The following is a 19,003-nucleotide window of genomic DNA, read 5'->3' as shown; positions in this document are numbered from 1 at the left end:
GTTTTCAAAAGTCTCAGTTTTCGACTGTGGAAAACACTGGAGTAGTGTAAAAGCAAAAGTTATGCATTTTAAAACGCAAACGCACTAGTATCAACTAACCTTACACCAGCCTTATCTTTAAGTCATGATAATATATTATCAACTATGATAATATAACTTTTATATTAAACACACAAGGGTTTGTGTAGCTCTGTGATCTTGATGGCAACAAACACACCTACACCCTTCAAGTCCACTTGACATTTTTAGAGTGAAAGGAGGCTCATGGCTACGTCACGGTCACTACACAGGAATGGGATGGTCATCAGTGATGAAGGCATGTGCGCTGACACATGCCTCACCTTGTATTGTTCTTGCGAGGCGTTGTTAGCGTGCCACGCCAGCATTATGTAACCTGGGACAGCTTATGTCTCTCATCCGTAAAGTGCACAAGCTCATAGTAAAGATTCTTCTCTATAACACTAGGCTTGTTATGTTGATGTCATTGGCAGGTCACATCATGTCACGTAACTTGTTTAGGTAGAGTTAGCAACAAAAAGATGATAGATTACACATGTCCATATTATGACAATTACCTTCAGGTTCATTTGTGTGTTCTGCTATATTTAACCTCGTTTACTGACTGTATGTTATATTTCACTGCTATAAAAAAAATGAAAATAAATGAGAATGCCAAACACCCATCCACATGATTTGGTTGGAATGATTATACTAGTTTATCAAACATCTATTTGAGTGATATCAGTGGTTGGGTTGCAGGTCATCACAGCTGTACGAATCAACAGCGCAGTTGCCAATGAGATATTATCTTTATATCACAGATCATACTAATATATAATAAGTATCCAAATAATAAGAGTAATATTTCAGACAAAACCAGAAAAAAAATACCTACGCTGTTTTCACAGTAAAGTTCTAAACACAGTATTTTACTGTACCAAATTAGTATCAAGTTAATTTCCCGCCAGTGTATATTTAGTTTATATTTCTGATTGTTCATGTAAACATTTGTTTATTATAATGGCAGAGTTAATAATTTCCAGAAAACAGGTTTGGAAGAGTAATTCAGTAGTAGAAATATTCAACTCAGGCATGCAACCTCTTACATATATAGCAAATGTAAGTCGCTTTGGATAAAAGCGTCAGCTAAACAAGTAATATAATGTAAAAACAGCATCTTTAATCAGTAAGATTTAGCTAGCAACACAACACATTTAAGAACAATCACAAAATCCCAGGTGTTTTATGAGATTTCTGCCCACAGGAACACTGTGGCTTATTCTTTAACCCAAAAACAAACCGGATGAGCAGGATGAAAAGATGATGAATGAAGCCTGTGGGTAAAAAGAACAGCTTCTTCCAGCCGCCCACACATGTTGTGTAACATGAAGTGTTTTAAGTGTCATAAGTGCTATCAGGAAGAGGATTTGTGCTTCATTCTTCGCTCCACTGGACGGATCCGAGCATCTATGACCCCCTTCACTCCTGCTGTAATATTCACAGACTACATTTCTGAGAAACATTCCTATATATACAATTCAATGCAGTTTACAGCAGAAATGAACAACAGTTGCAGTTAAACACTAACAACTTTTATACTCTTTCACACAAATCAAGGTTACAAGAGCAGATTATTGATTAAAAATGACTTAATTTCATGTTGTTCCTTACACAATACTGTGTTGTGGGTTTAAAACACTTTTACTGTAGTGCATGATATGTAAACTAATACTTCTTGACATTTGCATCACATAATCAGCTCCATATGTGAGGCTTTTCTGATGTGGTAAACTTGCTCGATAGCGCACCCGGTGCAGCATTACACATCACTGTTATGAATCTTGTGAAACACAAGTCATTATAAAACAGCTCAAAGGTGTGTAATAGCAAGATAAAGTGACACGGCTGCCTAAACAAATGTTCCTTAATCTCATGTTTGGTAAAACTATTAGCTAGATTTAGGGATGTTTCTAATGTACAGGTAGGTGCTACATTGTATTTCAATGCATTACCTTTCAGCACATTTCAGTTAAAACTGAACACGCTTTAGTTGTTTTGTCCATTTGTTTAAAGCAAGGCAATAAGACATTTTGAGATTCTACTTCTTTACTAGCTGTTGCAACCCCCATATTCCAGATTTCTCTAGGCTGACTAATTCTATTCCTTCAGCAGATGCATTCATCCAATGCAATCTGATAGAAGATAAATGACATTATGCCACTAGCATATGACTGTTCGTTAGCATACAGAATGCATTAGTTATCCCTCATCATCTTTACATCTGGCTGGCACACTGAAGTTCCCACACCTGTTGCCAGACCTTATCAAGCATCTCACGCTAGATTATTTCCAAGCCGCTGTCACATTTGAATACGCCGTGGCTGCCAGTGCACGTAATGTTCAAACGTGCTAGACTTCACAGCTTTGCTGTGAGGTTTGGTTTGTTGTGTCATCATGTACTCAGATGAGCGCTGGAGTCTGTGGTCTCTCTGTGTGAATGGAGGTCAGGGGTTAGCAGTCCATGGGAGCTCAGCTGTTCTTCACGACTCCTGGACATTGCTTTAAATCTGGCTAATTAACACCTGTCGGGCTGCTGCCAGCACCAGGCTTAATGGTGCATTGAGGCGGTACAGCAGAGAGCTTGTGAGCGCGCAGCTCGATGTGCCGACGACACTGCTGAGCTATTAATAGTGTCTCAATGCACAACACAGCCTGAGCCACACTCCACAACCAACAACCAGAGCTGTGTGTGCTACACATATTACACGTTATTTGTTAAAAGTGCATTTTCTTTTCCCGGTTGTACCAAAAATGTGCCTTCTAGCTTGAAGCCATGCTCTTTTGTTTGTCGTCAAAAGGTTGGTCACTGCTGTGTCCGTATCATGTGGAAAAATGTGTTGAAAGGTCCTACACAACAGTAATAGATTGATTAAGCTGCATACAAGTTCTTTATCAAATATATTTAACTATATATGTAGCATGGAAAATACTGTTTCTCTGGCTTGTGTTTGTAGCTGGCATGATTCCCCCTTTCCTAAAGTAACCAGTGTCAGGTGTGATAAAAGTCTGTTCACTGAATAATCTTAGTTTTCACACATTGTGTAATTTCCACTCATATTTTGAAAAGCTGCTGAAGGGAATCGTTCAACATCATTGCAAACATGTTTTCAGTCATGCATTCTTCATTTGAGACATCATCTGACAGATTCCATACTGCGAGATGGAAAATAAGTGATGCTCCCCATGTGCTACTGTGTCACATTGTTATGCAAATACAATGCCAAATATTTCAGAATCATGAATACTAAAAAGTACTCCGAAAATCATCTCTTCAGTGTCGGCATCAGAGCCCACATTAAATTGATTCTCCTGGAATGACTCAGAGTCTATATAGGCTCCAGAATCCTGCATCGTGCCAAGCAGATCTGGCCTCATTCCAGCTTTCTGTGTTTGTGTGGGATTCGCTCCTTTCTGCTTCTGAGAATCAGGAAAGAAAGCGCTATGAATAAAGAGACAGGTCACAGTCAGCTTCACTGACCTCTAGCAGTTCCCAGTGTCAGAAGTGGATTATAGTTGCTGCTGTATATCTGTAGTTAAACGGCTCAGTTCATGATGTGAAAATGAGACGAGCACACACACTTACAAACCTATCCTCAGTTATTTAACCTTTGTGTACCTCTCGTTGCACAGCTTCAACTTCAGAGTATTTTTCCTCATTAAGTAGTTATTTTTGCACCCTACTTGAATTGTATTTTTAGCACAATATCCCTTCTGCTTTAATTAACACTGCTTTCCTCTGGTTTATTAGTGTGGTGTGAATGAGACTGTGAAGGTGTCATCGTAGTAAGTTGTTGAACTGGCCAGCGTCTCTCACACCTACCAACTCATCAGCCATTAAACGTTGGTAGTATATCGTAAGCACATCTTGGCTAACACTGGAGAAACTGCAGCAGCCGCGAGTGTGTCTTTTTGCAGGAGTTTCTAAAGGAATTTTGTGTATCTGAAGCATAAACCTCTAGCAGTGAGTTACGTGCTGTTGATAAACGCACAATAGGTCCATCTACAAGTCAAAACTACACTGGTGTGAACACACCAACAGCTTACAACGAATAGAAAGCACATCGTGTTAGCTAAAGCTTCAGACTTACCTTCTGAAGAGAGAAGTGAGTCCCTAACAGTGAAATTAGTGCTGTCAAATTATTAATCACCAAACCAACCATACCATACCAACTTTATTTGTTAAGCACTTTACAACAACCAAAGTTTACCAAAGTGCTGTACAGAAAAAATGAAGACATCTTACTAGGTGTCAAAAGCCAAAGAGAAAAGATAGGTTTTAAGAAGGGTTTTAAAAACAGATAAAGAAGAGGCCTGCTTAACATACAAAGGCAGATCATTCCATAGTTAAGGGGCAGACACAGTAAAGGCACGGTCCCCTCTGAGCTTACGCTTAGTTTTAGGCACAAGCAGGAGCAGCTGAAATGCCGTACTTTCTAAGTATGGAACCAAGTGGAAGCAAATACAGAGAGAAAAGTAGAGGGCCGAGGACTGAGCCCTGTGGGACCCCACACAAGAGAGGAGCAGAGGAGGATACGGAGTCACCTAAACTAACACAAAAAGTCGAATCAACGTTTTTGTTTACATAGTGTATATGTGTGTGCTGTGTATATTTATTAGAAACACATGCATGTATATATTTAAGAAAAAATTGTATGTTTATGTATAAAATAAAAGAATATACATATATAAATGTATATGCATGTAAATATTTACAAAATATACTGTATGTGTGTGTGTTTATATATACACATAATAAATAAACACAGTACACATACATTATGCAAGCAAAAACTTTTATTTAGAATGCGATAAAAAGTTTGACAGCACGAAGTGATATGTATCCAAAGATGAAAAAGGCAAAAATACATCAGTTCCTCACCAAGCCACCGTCAAACCCAACTAATGCTCTTCTTCCTTACCGCTCTTGTCAACACATCCTTATTCTGTGCAGCGTCCCATCCAACAGAAAGCTTTAATGAACCCTGCAGAGCCAATGTGCATTAAAACTGGAACTGAAATTACTAACTGGTCTCAGTCATACTTTCATGGAAGTAGCTTTGGTGATACACCTGATATTTTGGGAGATAATCATGAAGTTGATATTTCTCTTGGATGCTGAACTCTTCTTTCTCTTCCTGTTGCTTGCCTGTTTTCTCTAGTTCAGGACGGTCTAATTTTGCAGAGCCCAATCGAACACAGCTAACCGAGGGCTTCAGGATGAATAGAAACTCGCAGGCATGTTGGAGCAGGATCGGACACGTCTGCTCTAGAACATGAGGAAAAGAAGGACTTTGCATCACCACTATCTGCTGCACCTTGCTGTCATTCACAGATCCCTTACTGCGGCGGCTGAGATCTGAATGCCTTTAACCCTCAGAAATATCTTTGCTCAGATCTTCACACTGACTGACAGTGTCTGCTAGACTTCCTCAACATCCTGTTCCTGGATTGCAAATAATCTGTCCTCCACTCCTGTCAAGCATAATCAAGGAGATCATCCCAGACGCTTCTCATAAGCAAGATCACCCGATCGCTCCACACGACAGGCTCACACTCGTTTAGGCGGTTAGAGTTTTCCAGTCCTGCCCTTCACTTCAGCAATGAGCTAGGACCTAGTTATTTAACAGACTGAACACATTCATAACCAAGAGCATGTCCTGCATTGTCCATTACCTGGGAGTCCTTCAAACAGACACCCAAAATACAGACTGGAGTATGTTGAGCTGTAATACCACTAATAAAGGTGCACAAAGCAATTTATGAAAAACACTTTTGACCGCAGTGTCAGACCAAATCCCAAAACACACTTGGAGCCAATCATCATGTTTTGGGTGATGTCTTGTAATGATAGAGAGAAGAGAGTGTACAGGACGGATAATAGCAAATCGAGTATAGATGGAGAAAATTGGAAAATAAAAAAAGAGGAAAATATCTGAGGAACAAAGCATTAAACAGTTTGAAGAGTAGATATTTGAAGAGTAAATTTGAAAAAGACAAACTCTAGCACAGTGCAGCATTGAAGGAGTCTCTGATCTGAGAGTGCACGTCAAATTGACCTTTAAAACACACCAAAAAATGCACTCATTCTAAGAACATAAAGGACAAGGCTGATGTGTGTAGCCTGGACCCATCCCTGAAGTCGTGTTCACACTGTAAGACCGGAGAAGAACCGGCCCCTGACCGAGACTGGTTCTCCCAAAGTTTTTTCTCCAATGCTTCCTGATTGGAGTTTTGGTTTCTTCCCACAATCACCTTTGGCTTACTCAATGGTGGATTCAAAAATATTCATATCCAGATTTATTGATTTAGCTGTACTTCACTTCACTTCACTGAATGAGGTCACAGAGGAAATAAAGTAGCAGATATGTTGAAGTTGTAATTATAACTGAAATGAGAGTCTTTCAACTGAACAACTTCATAACTCTGATCCTGTTCCTCCCGTTTATTATGTAAAGCTGCTTTGAAGCAATCTGCATGGTTTAACGCTATAAAAATAAACATGACTTGACACAGGTTACAAAGAGGAAGCCGAGCGGTGATAGTTTCAGCAATCAGATGTGGTGTCATCACATGCTTCAGAAACCATCTGTATCTGAAATTAACCACAAGGCAACAGGAAACCAATCCCTGGAGTGGGTGGGGGGAGGAAGTCTCATCTCATGTAGGACTCATGTTACAGAAAACATCCGTGGGGTGCCGTTTCCAAGAAGAGTACCAACTCATGAAATAATGCTGGAATCAGATCAACATTTACGGGAGAAACATGGCGGATCCTAATGGAGAGCACTTCTGTCTGAGCACTAACCATCTTTTTATAGCACCCTTGAAGGGTGTTATGGGAAGAGAGAGAGACTGATAGCACATGGGGGATGGACACTGTAAAACAATCTTAAAAACGGCAGAAAAAAAACACACCAAACCAGATCGGATAACCAAAAAATAATTCAATATTTATTTGCAGTACAAACAAGTCTTGTATTGGTTTTCATATACTATACAATACATATGGACAATTTTATATCCTTCATAAACCAGAAAAATTTAACTGCCCGGTTACCAAGCCCAGTATTATACACATAAGATAGATTGCATCTTAAAAAAAACAAAAAAAAAACGTATACAGCACATATAAAACAGCTCTTTGACATTTGAAGCTGTTTGAACACGATGCCGACGCATTGTCAAATAAAAATCCCTGAAAAATTCCTCTGTGAGGTAAGATATACAGTTCCTTATTCGCTCATCAAGTTCCTGTGTGTCGTTCGTTTTCGTTCCTACTGTTATTAATTGCAGAACCGTTGTGTAGCTACAATAAACGTCCACAGAAAGCCTTGCTCCTGTGTTCTGGCAATATACGAACAGATAAAAACATGAACGGTTTCTCTTTCCCATGGATACGGATACAAACATTCCTCCACAAGAAGCAGCTTGAAATCAAGATGTACGTGTGAATAAAGAAGCCAGGAAATGAAGCGCCTTTCCATCCCGGGGTGACGCGAGAGCGCCGTGTTGTTATTGTGACTGGGTCGTTTCAATCAGGATGAGATTATATATATATTGGGGGGGGGGGGGGGCGACTCTTGCATATCTACACAAGAAGATTATTACATTTTATATATGTATGTATACATATATTCAGATATACGAAAAGGCCACAGGAGTCAGTATATAGCACGTATTTTGTAAATTAAAGAAATCTGTTAAAATCAAATTGGAAGAAACACGAGCGAGCGCCCAGCACCCAGACGCGCTCCGGACACCCCGGGCGAAAAGCTGCCTCCGTTTCAAGCTCTATCTCTGTGAATCTCTAGTATCAAAAGTAGAGGAGTCAAAAACCCGAGGCCATTTTCTAGAAAATACTGCAAAGGGTTGTTGGGTATATTGCAGAGTAACAAATACAACCTTGACTGACCCGTTAAAGACCATTAGTCGTCTATTATTATTACTACATATTGGTTTCTTTAAAAATGAACAAACGTCTTGGTAATACAATGACTTCTAAAGTAAGATACAAAGAGAGTATTGAACAGTCAGAGTAAGAAAGAATTAAAAAGGTTATATAAGGCCAGCTTAAAGCAACCCTGTTAACTCAAGCACTCGTCCGCTCGGGTCCAGTCGCTCGTTCCTGAGGAACGCCCTCGCTACACACTGTTTGCCGCCCGGGAGCAGCAAGAGTAGTTAAAAAAACAGTCCTCAACATTCGGTGACGTGCCACGTCTTGAGAGGATTGCATGCCCAAATACATCGAGTGAATATATATATATACTCTTACGTAGAAATTAATACAATATATTCATACTGTAATGAGAAACGCCAAGGCCAGAAGGTGAGTGAGCCCGGAAGTTGGGACACAAACGTGGATCTGTCGATCTTGCGGTTAATGAACAATGAGCTTTAAGTGCACGCGTCGTCCCACGCAGCTGCAGGGTCTCGTCACAGCCTCGGACTGGCAGCTCCTCTGAATGTCTCTTTCTGTCCGTGTTGGAGTACCACTTTTAAGTGCCAAGAAGAGAAAGGCTTCGCCACTGTGCAAAACGCATTAGGTCATTGCAAACGTAGAGCGAGAGCGAGAGAGAGAAAATAAAGAGGGGGAGGGCTCACAATGTTTGTTTGTGTTGGTTTGGTCGCCAACACCATCACTACTTTGGACAACATGGTTCTGCACAGAGGAAAGAGACAAGGGTATAGAAATGGACAGAATGCATGTGGTGCACCTCTCGGCTTTCGCTCGGAGAGCGAATCAGACCCTACGTTCTCGTCCGGTTAGAAAAGCAATATCCCATGTGGTGCGTTGGCAGCCTTAGAGACGGGAGGGCATCTGCAATCAAAGCTTCCTTCTCTTCGAGCCAATCGCTGTGCAAAAGTCTCACGTATCAAACCGTGACCGAAAAAAAGAACAGTCTATTCCATGAAGGCAAGAAAAGCTGCATTAAAATCCACCGGAGGGCTTTAGAGGGGCCCGTATGCTTAACCACCCTCCGTTCCTCCTTTCGCCGCGGCTGCTGGCCTGTCCTCCAGGTCAAAAGCTCCCCTGGAGATGGGAGATAAACATTCAAAGGGTGGCTGCTCCCACCCAGCATCCTCTGCTGGCCTTCATGTGGACTCCAGCGTGTCCAGCTGGAACATGTTGTGATTGGTGGGCGTGGTGAAGAAGAGCTGGTCGTTGGGCGTCGAGCGGTTGTCGCAGGGACTGTTTAGCCCCAGTGTCCTCTCGAAATCCAAAAGCTGCCCCATAAAGTTGAAGTTGGGCGAGATGTTGGACTTCTTGCGCTTGACAAAGTCGTAGGCGTCGTTGAGCGACAGGTTGAGCTTCTGCATCAGGTACGCCACCGTGACGGTGACCGAGCGACTGATGCCCGCAAGGCAGTGCACCAAGATGCCACACTTTTTGGAACGAGCTTCATCTGAGGAACAGAAGAACATAAAACAGATGAGCCTCGAGTGCCAGAGCAACTAAATCTCACATTTACACAGATTACAAGAATGACCTCTGCATCAGTTTGGGAGCATGAAAGAAATCCCACATCCAATTACAAAAAATGTTTTGAATGCGGAGGATCACTTTGTGGACTAGCTTTAAGATACCTAGAAGATTTAATTGATAGATTTTATGCATTAATAAAAGAGCTGCATTTAGAGACTTGGCTTTGGCTTTTAGTGTTTTAGTTTTACTTTGACAAACCCAACAGCTTCAGTTATACATTTATAAGACAACTACAGCTCTGTTCCAAATTCAAAGCCTGTTCACACCAAAATGAGTGTTTGGTGCATACATTCAAAAGAAATCTTTATACCATACTTAATGTGTCTGTTCAGACCATCGCAAAATGATGTTTCCTTTTCGGAAAGATGTTCCAATCGGTTTCCCACTGGACCACGAAATAAGCTGCCCAACCAGTAGAGTGCATAAGTGCTGTCCATTTGTTTCTGAACCCATTTCACCCCCATTTATTCTTCCCCATAGGAATCATGAAAAGTCTTTGTTAAGGAGTTGAATTCCAGCATTACAACAAACTTGATTTGAAGCAATGAAAAAAAAAAAAAAAAAAAAAAGAAATGTCTACTTAAATGGCTTTAATGAGGGGGGGGGGGCTGGAATCCCATCAAGCTTTATAGATAATAATAAAAAAACAATGAAATATAAAACTGTAAAATGTGTTGATTACATAGAGAACACATTTTACAGTTACAGGGTTAGTTATTGTTCAAAACCAATTCCTCTAGTAAATGAACAGTATTTTTATTTCCAGAAGATTCATGTTTTTGATCACATGCCCAGAGATGCTACTGTTACATAAAAATTCAGCTCGAGTGCTGCTCACGACCAAAGCATCAGCGAGTAGCACAGGAAGAATAATTATATATTTTTGTGTGTGAACATGACTGTGGACAGACACCTTTCTCTGCTGCGTTTGAGTTTTTAATTGGCATTAGCATCGTCTTTTAAAGCTTAAAGTCATGACGTCATCACACAAGAACCAATGAGGTTTGATGCTATGGACACGTTTGATTAAAATTTTTACTCTGCTATCATACAGAGCCAACAAATGGTTTCAGAAGCACTGGAGTTGTTTGGATTACATTTTTGTCACCTGTAGAGAGCTTGAAACTTTCAGTTCACACTGACTTTAACTGTATGGACAAACACCGTCAACGATGACAATGTGCATTTTTGGGTAACCATGCTTTTAAGAGAAGTCTCTGATGGGAGTCTGTGTAATCACACAGGGCTTCCTGTAGACCAATTAGTTGGGGGTTGAATCTCAACTTCACACGGCTCCACTGAACTCCTGACATGGTCAATCACGACACCGAGTCTGCTTCAGTACAGAAGCGTTCAGTGGCCGATGATAAGAGCGCGGAGCCATGAGCGATTCACCCAGACAATGGTTAAAGTCAAGCTAACCCATTGCAAACAGGTCACATGACAAAGCCCTCTCTAAAGCCTTCTTCTAGGTCTGACCCGTGACTGGGAAGACGTACAGCTATACATTATTTAGAGACAAAGTGCATCTGGTTTTGTGGGGCATGACGTACTAGAGCGCCATTAGTGCCAGGCGAGAGTAAAGTGGCCATTTCCTCTTCCCCGCTCGTGATGGATGTGGTAAGAGCGCTCCGAGCCCAGCTGAACCCTGAAACAATGAGGTCACTTCCCCCAGAAACACTGGCTCCACCACAGAGACTCTTCAGAGCTTCAGTGAATTCATAAAACACAACGTACAGCGTGTAAAACAACTACGACCGCTGAGCTCTCCAGCTTCTGCTGTTTTTCATCTAAACAGGAAGTTCCTTTCAGCAAAGCTTCCTAAGGTTCAATAGGAAGCAACAGCACAATTTACACAAACAATCACATGAAAAGTGTGTTTACGCAGCAGAAGTGAAAGTGTTCAGCGCGCGAACAGCAGCGTCCATCTGCATAACAGGATGTTGTGATAGTTCAGTGCACCAGTTCTCTCGTACCTGATCACCTCATGACCATAGGATAATGCACGGTTAACCACTATTTCAGATCATGGATTTACTCCATTTACGTCTCTGTTGGAGTTTCGGTTCCTTGCCACTGTCGCCTCTGGCTTGCTTAGTTGGGGACTCTTTATTTCTGGCAGTATTTGTGGATTTGATTGCACAGATACTATTTAAACTGAACTGAACTATGGTCGCAAGAGTTCATCAGAACTAACAACCATAGTTAACGATGCTTTGCACGATGACATCACTGGATCAACGATGAACTGACTTTAACTGGAAAATGAGTGTTTACTATGGTACTCTTGCGTTATTGACACCATTTTCCAGTTTAATACAGTAATCTCCATTGTATAAAGCACTATATAAATAAAGCTGCCTTGACCCAACATTGAACCTTCGGTCATCATCTCATTCAGCCTCCTTTATGAGTGAACTATCCTTTTATTACCATTCAGTTACACAGTTAACTCATCAACCAGATATTTCCCACGCTCTCAATTCATTTAAAGGTTAAGAATGAGCGGCAGAAACCAGAACAACAGGATCCAGTCAAAAGCACATGTATGTGAGACGCCAGACTGCTGTCACAAGAAAACAGCTCCAGTGCGAAAGGCACGTTATTTCACTTTCAAAGACGGCTGGTGTTTCAGTAAAGCTGTACATGGTCACATTAAAAAGGATGTAAACAGAGAGCTCATACGCTTTCTAAACCTACCACAAACACCACAGTGCAGACTTTACCATTTGCAGCTCTTGAGCAGACCAAACTGAGCCTTTGTAATGCAGATATATCCTCAGACTAGATGTTTTTAGGACATTACTTTTAGAAAGTGTCAACCGTGATCTGCCGCAGACAGCACATAAAAACACTGACATCAAACCAAAACCGTTTCAGTCCTCATTTATCTGGAGTGGTTTTATTTTAAATGAACAGGTTTGCTACCCATTCAAAGCAAACGCTGAGGTTTAATCCGTGCGTGCTTTGTCTCAACATTAGCGGTGGCGCTCTGTGATCTATGGCCTACATCGATCACTTCTGTACAGCTCTCTGAATCAATTACATCCACTTCCTCTGCTGCACCCTTCCAGTAATGTTGTGCCCTTGTTTCACATCAGCATGGGAAAGCCTGTCTCTGACCTGACCCGAGCTCGTTTGCTTGAGAAATGTCTAGAGATGCCTATCTGTCAGATTTAAACAGTGCTGTTCTTCGTGTAGACCAAAGGTGGACCGGTGGAAATCCAACCCAAACGGTCTTTGAGAGTCTTGGCAATGCCTCACAGTTTGATTTGGAGCAATAGGAAACAATACATTAGATGGGTCAAAATTTGTTTTTCTTCTACGCCAAAAATCATTAGGATATCAAGTAAAGACCATGCTCCTTGTAGATATTTTGTAAATTTCATTCCATGTATATATCAAAACCTAATGTTTGATTAGTAATATGCATTGGTTAGAACTACATCTGAACAACTTTAAAGATGATTTTCTCAATATTTAGATTTTCTTGCTCCCTCAGATTCCAGATTATAATAGTTGTATCTCAGACAGACATTGACCCTCATGACTGGTTTTGACGAATGGTTTCGCAGCCCTAGACGCTTGAGTTTGGGAAGTGTCCGGAGCTCAACACATCCTGAGGTCACTTCCGGACACACGGGAAAAATAACAAACCACTCTTGAGCTTCTCAGATGTCAAAGTCCAGGAGGCGGAAACTTACCGATAAAAGAAATGGCTTCAGGGAAAAACTGAGATAGGTTTTGGCTCCAGTGATCAGAGATGGGGATCTGCTTGTACTTGAATTCCCCGTCGTGCTCGAACATGTTGGGCAGGTTGGGAGTGACGTTCAGGATGTACTTGATGTTGTACTTGCCCAGGACGTCCAGGTTGGCGGAGTCTTTGGCACAGCCCAGGTACAGATAGGGCAGGATCTGGACGGGGAACGCTGGCTGGTTACTGGGCAGGGGGCTGCCCTCGGACTCGGTGGCGCTGCCCGGTTCCCGATCCGACTCGCCGTCAGAGCAGTCCGAACTGATCCTCAGACCCCCGAGACCCAGCACAGACGCCGGAGGAGAGCTGCTCGGACAGGAGCAGTCCAGATTCGTCTCGCAGTGCTCTGGGTATTCAGTCTGAAACTTGTTAAATCCTCCTAGAACACGTCAGATAACACACACACACACACACACACACACTCATTAGCCAGCACATCCTCATCAGATCATCTTACTGTACACTACATTCATACACAAACCACAGATTATAATGCTGGAGCATGCATCACTTAGATTATAATATAGAATTATTAGCACGTAGTCTGTCTGAATTTGGTTATTAAAATGGTCTATAGCAAGATTATATGATTCCATACAACTAACTAGTGTATATATATATATATATATATATATATATATATATATATATATATTAATGCATTTTAAAGAAGTCTCTTCTGGTCACCAACGCTGCATTTATTTTATCCAAAGTACAGCGTAATATTGTGAAATATTTTTACTATTTAAAATAACTGCTTTCTATTTTAATATATTTGAAAGTGTAATTTATTTCTGTGATCAAAAGTGAGTTTTCAGCATCATCTTCAGTGTCACATGATCTTCAGAAATCAGAATAATATGATGAATCACGTTTTAAGAAACATGAATTATTACTATCAATATTTAAAACGATTCCCTAATTTCTTTCAGGATTCTTTGATGAATAGAAAGATCCAAATATCAGCATATGTTGTAAATAAGAAGCTTTTGTAACATTACACCATACAAAAGCTTGGAGTCAGTATAATTTATTTTATTTTATATATATTTATTTTTTTACTTTAATTTAGCAAGGATGCAATAAATTGTGCATGTTAAGAACATTTATAAAAGTTGCAAAAGATTTCTATTTAAGATAAATGCTGTTCTTCTGAACTTTCTGTTCATCAAAGCATGAATTCCATCTGTTATTAATTACAACAGCCATAACGACTAGTTATTACATAAGACAAAACACTTAACTAGCGAGATGAGACATGTTACAATTAAAACTGGAATAACTGTCATCAACAGCTCGTGTATTGAAGAGCTTGAGGACATATTTCACCCAAAAATGATCATTCGGTTATAAATTGCCTCTCATGTCCTTCCAAACCTGTTTGACTGTCTTTAGTTTTATTTCTGTTTTCCCTTTAATATCTGAACTTCAGGTCCTCGTTAAACTAGTGAACTATGAACTAGTGTAACTAAAAAAAAAAAAGATTAGTCACCATTTGTGTTGAGTGGGTACTAAATCAGATTTTCTGTTAAAGTGTGTTGTGTGAGCTGCTCGGAGATGAATGTTATGAACGGCGCTCCATGTCTTTTTTGTGAATGGCGGAGAAAGCGATAAAAATACAGCTAAACAACATTTCCACGACAAAACGCTCCACATATGCGTACATCCGAGCAAAATATCGCACAGAACGCGTGTCTTAATCGAAAAGAGTGAAAGTGCGTCGTGATTGAGAGCTTTCCGCCGTTCATTCATGAACCGCTTTCCCTCAGAAAGACAACATGGCGGAGCCCTCTCAGGAAACTAATGGAAAACATGTTCGTTTCTCTTTTTTTGAAGACTTGCTATCGAAACACGACAGGAGGGATAAAAATGGCCTATCGTACGGGAAATTGAGCACATAAAAGTAGTTCACGTATCGAGTGCTGTACTGTATTGGTGAAATAGTTCGTCTAAATCACGTTAAGTTCAGCGTTTCGCCTCAGCGCTTGAGAACTTTTCTCACGAAGTTACGTTAACGTTACTTGAATCCCAGAAAAACGTAAGGAGCGGGTCAGGTTCAATCCGTTTCTTTCACAAAGCGTTTAGAGCTCTCGGAGTTCTGAACAGTAACGTTAGACCACACGCACGGTTCCCCGGATAAACCGTTCCCGTGCGCACCGGCGTCGGTTACCGTACCTTCCAGGTAGTAGGCTTTGCAGCCGTCGTCCCGCAGCTTGTGCATGAGGAGCCCGAGCACGGAGCTCTGCCAGTCCGCCGCCGCCGCCTCGTCGTACAGCAGCACCGTGTCCGTCTTACAGCGCCGCACGAAGCGCTCCTTGTCCTCGGTGTTGGGGATGATGGAGCGGATGGGCAGGTTGCCCTTCTTCAGCCTCCGCAGCATGAGTCCCGGGATGGCCAGGTTGATGGCGGACTCGATGTGCGAGGACTCGTAGAGCTCGTGTGAGCGGCAGTCGAGCAGCAGTAGCGATCCTCCGCCGGACTGGAGCTCCTCTTGCAGCCACTCGGCACTTTTGCTCGACATCATCGCACCGCTCCAGACGCTGTTTTTCATGGGGAGAGAGGGCGAGGCTGCGGTGGGAGCGATCAGGCGCTTAGAAGAAGTTCCCCCGTGGGCAAATCCATGCGCGTCGAGAGGTCTGGCTCTGCTGCTTCGGTGCGAGCTTCGCTCCGCTCGGCGTCCATAAGAGGCGGCTGCTGCTGCGGGGAACGCTCCGTCAGATCCGCGCCGAGCGCGCTGGACGCGGGGTAAGAGAGCAGCTCATGATCACTCGCCTGTTTGTCATCTTCTGACGCCTGTTTGACAGGCTGTAATAAACCGACCGCGTCACGCCGGTGGGCGGGGTCTGCGTGGAGCATTTAAAGGCGCAGCACCTCTTTATTTTCCCTCGCAAAATATTCAGTCATAACCCCATGGATTCAAGATTTTAATTTGTCACACGTTTATATTGAGAGCTTATGACCAAGTGAAATGTAAGTCAGGTCCGCTCCATGGACAGTGCAATTATTAAACAATACAAACACAATAAAAATAAAAATATATAAATATGGTATGGAAAAAGTGAGAAGTGATTAGTGCAGATAATGTGTGCAAAAAGAGAGAGCAAAAGAAAGTACAAAAGTAAATTAAAAACACAATCTAAGCGGAGCGACCTGGACGGCATCCGAACTCAGCGCAGCCATCTTGGAAGATTATTAGTCCTGAAGTAGATTGGTATCTCTTCGAGATCAGATGGGAATAAGAGGAGGCTGATTTAGAAGATGTTTTTGAGTATGTTACGTAAGTATATTAAAACTATACACAGATCTATACTGATGGGACTATGAAGCCAGGGACAGGAGTAACAGGATTTGGAGAAAAGGTTCCAGCAAAAAGAGTTGAAGTTAATAGAAGAACGTCTAACAGTTTAGCACTATGAAAAGCACGAATGAAAAAGTAGATAAGGTGGCAAAGAGGGCATTGATGAAGAGAAACATAGAAATGCAAATAAGAATCAATAAAACAGAAGTCAAAAGCATAATCTGGAGAGAAAATAAAAATGTGGCAAGAAATGTGGGATAAAGATGGACACGGCAGACATCTATACCAAATTCAAAAGAGTATTAAAGAAAAGAGGGTATGAATTGGGAACAGGAGAGAGGAAACTATGTTGACTAGGTTAAGGCTCTATAAATAAAACATTAAAAATTAACTTTAAATGCCTGGATGATGCTTAAATAACCGGAAAAATGAAGTGTGCTGAACAATTTAAGTAGTCAACTGTCTCAGATTTAATTACGTATCAGACTATGATTATACATGACAAAATAACCTTATAATTCAGGAACTGTGTTGAGTAAAGTGCATAAACTAGTGTATAAGTACATAGTGCATAATGCATCATTTGGGCCACAGTTATTTTTCCGTGTTACATCAGCTCAACAATTGACAGCAAAAGTTGAAAACATTATGAGCAGGTCAGGGTGGAGATATTTTTAATTTACTGCGGATGAAAACGAGGCTATGAGTGATAGCCGCTGAGGTCCTAGATCACATTATTTCCACTGAAAGTCTTTTGTAAAGACGTTTGGTCAGCTGAACAATCAATATGTCACTAAACACCTGTACAATCCACTGAAAGCACTGTTCAGTGTCAGTGTACTTCATTCCTGTCAGAGATTAAACACGACTGAGGTCTGCTTTAACATCTCTGCCTCACTTCTAAAAAATGAGAAAAAAATTATTTTACCGCTGGGACAAGATTTTACATTTTTATGAAACATTAAGACACATTTGTAATAATGATGACTCATTCACAATAAAAATAAATAGGGTGCATTTCATGATGAGTTTGTAGAGCCCCAGTTAAATGTTTTGGTATTGATGCATCTGCTTGAGTTGAGAACTCTGTGTGGATTGTGAATGAAGTTTAAAAGTTAATCTCATTTACCATCAACCCCCTTTCACACATCCAACCATGAAAGGTCTGATTCTTGTGCTAAGGCACGGCTGCGTAACATCTGATGGTTAAAAAGCGTGTGAAAGCCATGTGACACGTGTTAATTCATAACATATGAGAGAAGCCTGAGATAGCGTAGGAATGAGGCCAGCGTCACAATCATGTGACTGAAGCTCAGAACTGATGAGATTCACATTACCTGGACTTCTGGACAGAGGCATGATGGGAGCAGTGAGATGCCCAGGCCGGACACAATGGTCTTTTATGCTTGCAGATGAGTTGTAGTTCCTCCAAACTGTCAGCTCCTTGTGTCTCCATCCTCTCATCCGAAAGGCCTTTCCACACCAAATGAACAGAGCTTCTCATACACGAGACGAGTGTTCAAAACACAGAGCCAGGTCTTTAAACGCTTCTGTTGGCCTATTTTTATTTCTTTTTCTATTTCAGGACACACTGGATGAATGTGGTAAACACCGATATATCACCATAACCGCCCCAGATGATTGATCACAGCACCTTACCACAACTGTTATGCATCACGTTTTCTCAAAAGTTCAAAGAAAATGAGGCACTATGACATATTTCTATCATGTTCTCAGACATGACGAAATCAAGGCTTTGTGAAGAACAACCGATGCGTTCTGGTTGATGTGAATCACGCTGCCTTTGTGCCTCTGTCCGTCATTTGTAAGAGCAAAGGATGATGGACTGGAAACCACACTTAGCTTTAATTTCCTGCTGGATCCGGGTCCATGCCAACTGTACAGCCGGCTAAACGTGCATCTGACAAGGACACGGACGCTCTTCAGAGCCGAGAGCCTCGTGCTTGTCCTCACACAGTGAAAGAGCTCCAGCGAAGTGCTTGAGCATTAGAGCGCTCTCGAACGTTAATGTCAGAGCGCTGTAGCCCATGGCTTGATGAGTGACATTGACCCTAGCTAGGGTTTCACCCTCACAGCGCCGACTCCCACGCCTCGACTGGCATTTCCTAGCATCCATTTCAGCCTGGAAAACCCATTAATGTAACCCCAGCGGTCCTGGAGCGGCCAAAGAGGAGATTCAGGAGTGAAGCAGAGATTCAGAGTCTGAAGTGATCTCAAACACAGTCGCACACTAAAGCACTATCTTGCAGGTGCATCAGAGTCGGCCGGGGTGCTGTCCTTCGTTAAACTGTTCATGAAGCAAACGGTGTGTTGTGTTGTTCAGATCCTTGCTCTGTGAGTCCTTAGAGAATCCAGACAAACTGTTAAGAGTCTGGGATTGGGATTC

The 19,003-nt window shown here is 41.6% G+C and overlaps 1 protein-coding gene across 1 annotated transcript; it reads right to left on the bottom strand.

Annotated features, from left to right (window-relative positions):
- Window positions 1-6,989: 6,989 nt before the first annotated feature.
- Window positions 6,990-16,102, bottom strand: dusp7 (dual specificity phosphatase 7). Its single transcript, XM_052569210.1, has 3 exons — window positions 15,474-16,102; window positions 13,249-13,677; window positions 6,990-9,464 (listed from the first exon to the last, which is right to left on the bottom strand). Exons 1-3 carry the CDS (start codon window positions 15,847-15,849, stop codon window positions 9,154-9,156), a joined length of 1,116 nt encoding a protein of 371 aa, XP_052425170.1. The 5' UTR covers window positions 15,850-16,102; the 3' UTR covers window positions 6,990-9,153.
- Window positions 16,103-19,003: the final 2,901 nt, after the last annotated feature.

Source organism: Carassius gibelio, chromosome B11 (assembly GCF_023724105.1).
Source record: "Carassius gibelio isolate Cgi1373 ecotype wild population from Czech Republic chromosome B11, carGib1.2-hapl.c, whole genome shotgun sequence".
Classification (NCBI taxonomy): domain Eukaryota; kingdom Metazoa; phylum Chordata; class Actinopteri; order Cypriniformes; family Cyprinidae; genus Carassius; species Carassius gibelio.
Note: the sequence above shows the minus strand (reverse complement) of the source record. Positions and strands in the feature narration are given on the sequence as shown.

Excerpts from the sequence above, each read along its gene's own strand:
- dusp7 (XM_052569210.1), bottom strand. The coding sequence starts at position 15,849 with ATGAAAAACAGCGTCTGGAGCGGTGCGATGATGTCGAGCAAAAGTGCC. Across the intron at positions 13,678-15,473 it reads CAAAGCCTACTACCTGGAAG|GAGGATTTAACAAGTTTCAG; the intron begins GTACGGTAACCG and ends GACGTGTTCTAG. Across the intron at positions 9,465-13,248 it reads TGAAGCCATTTCTTTTATCG|ATGAAGCTCGTTCCAAAAAG; the intron begins GTAAGTTTCCGC and ends TCTGTTCCTCAG.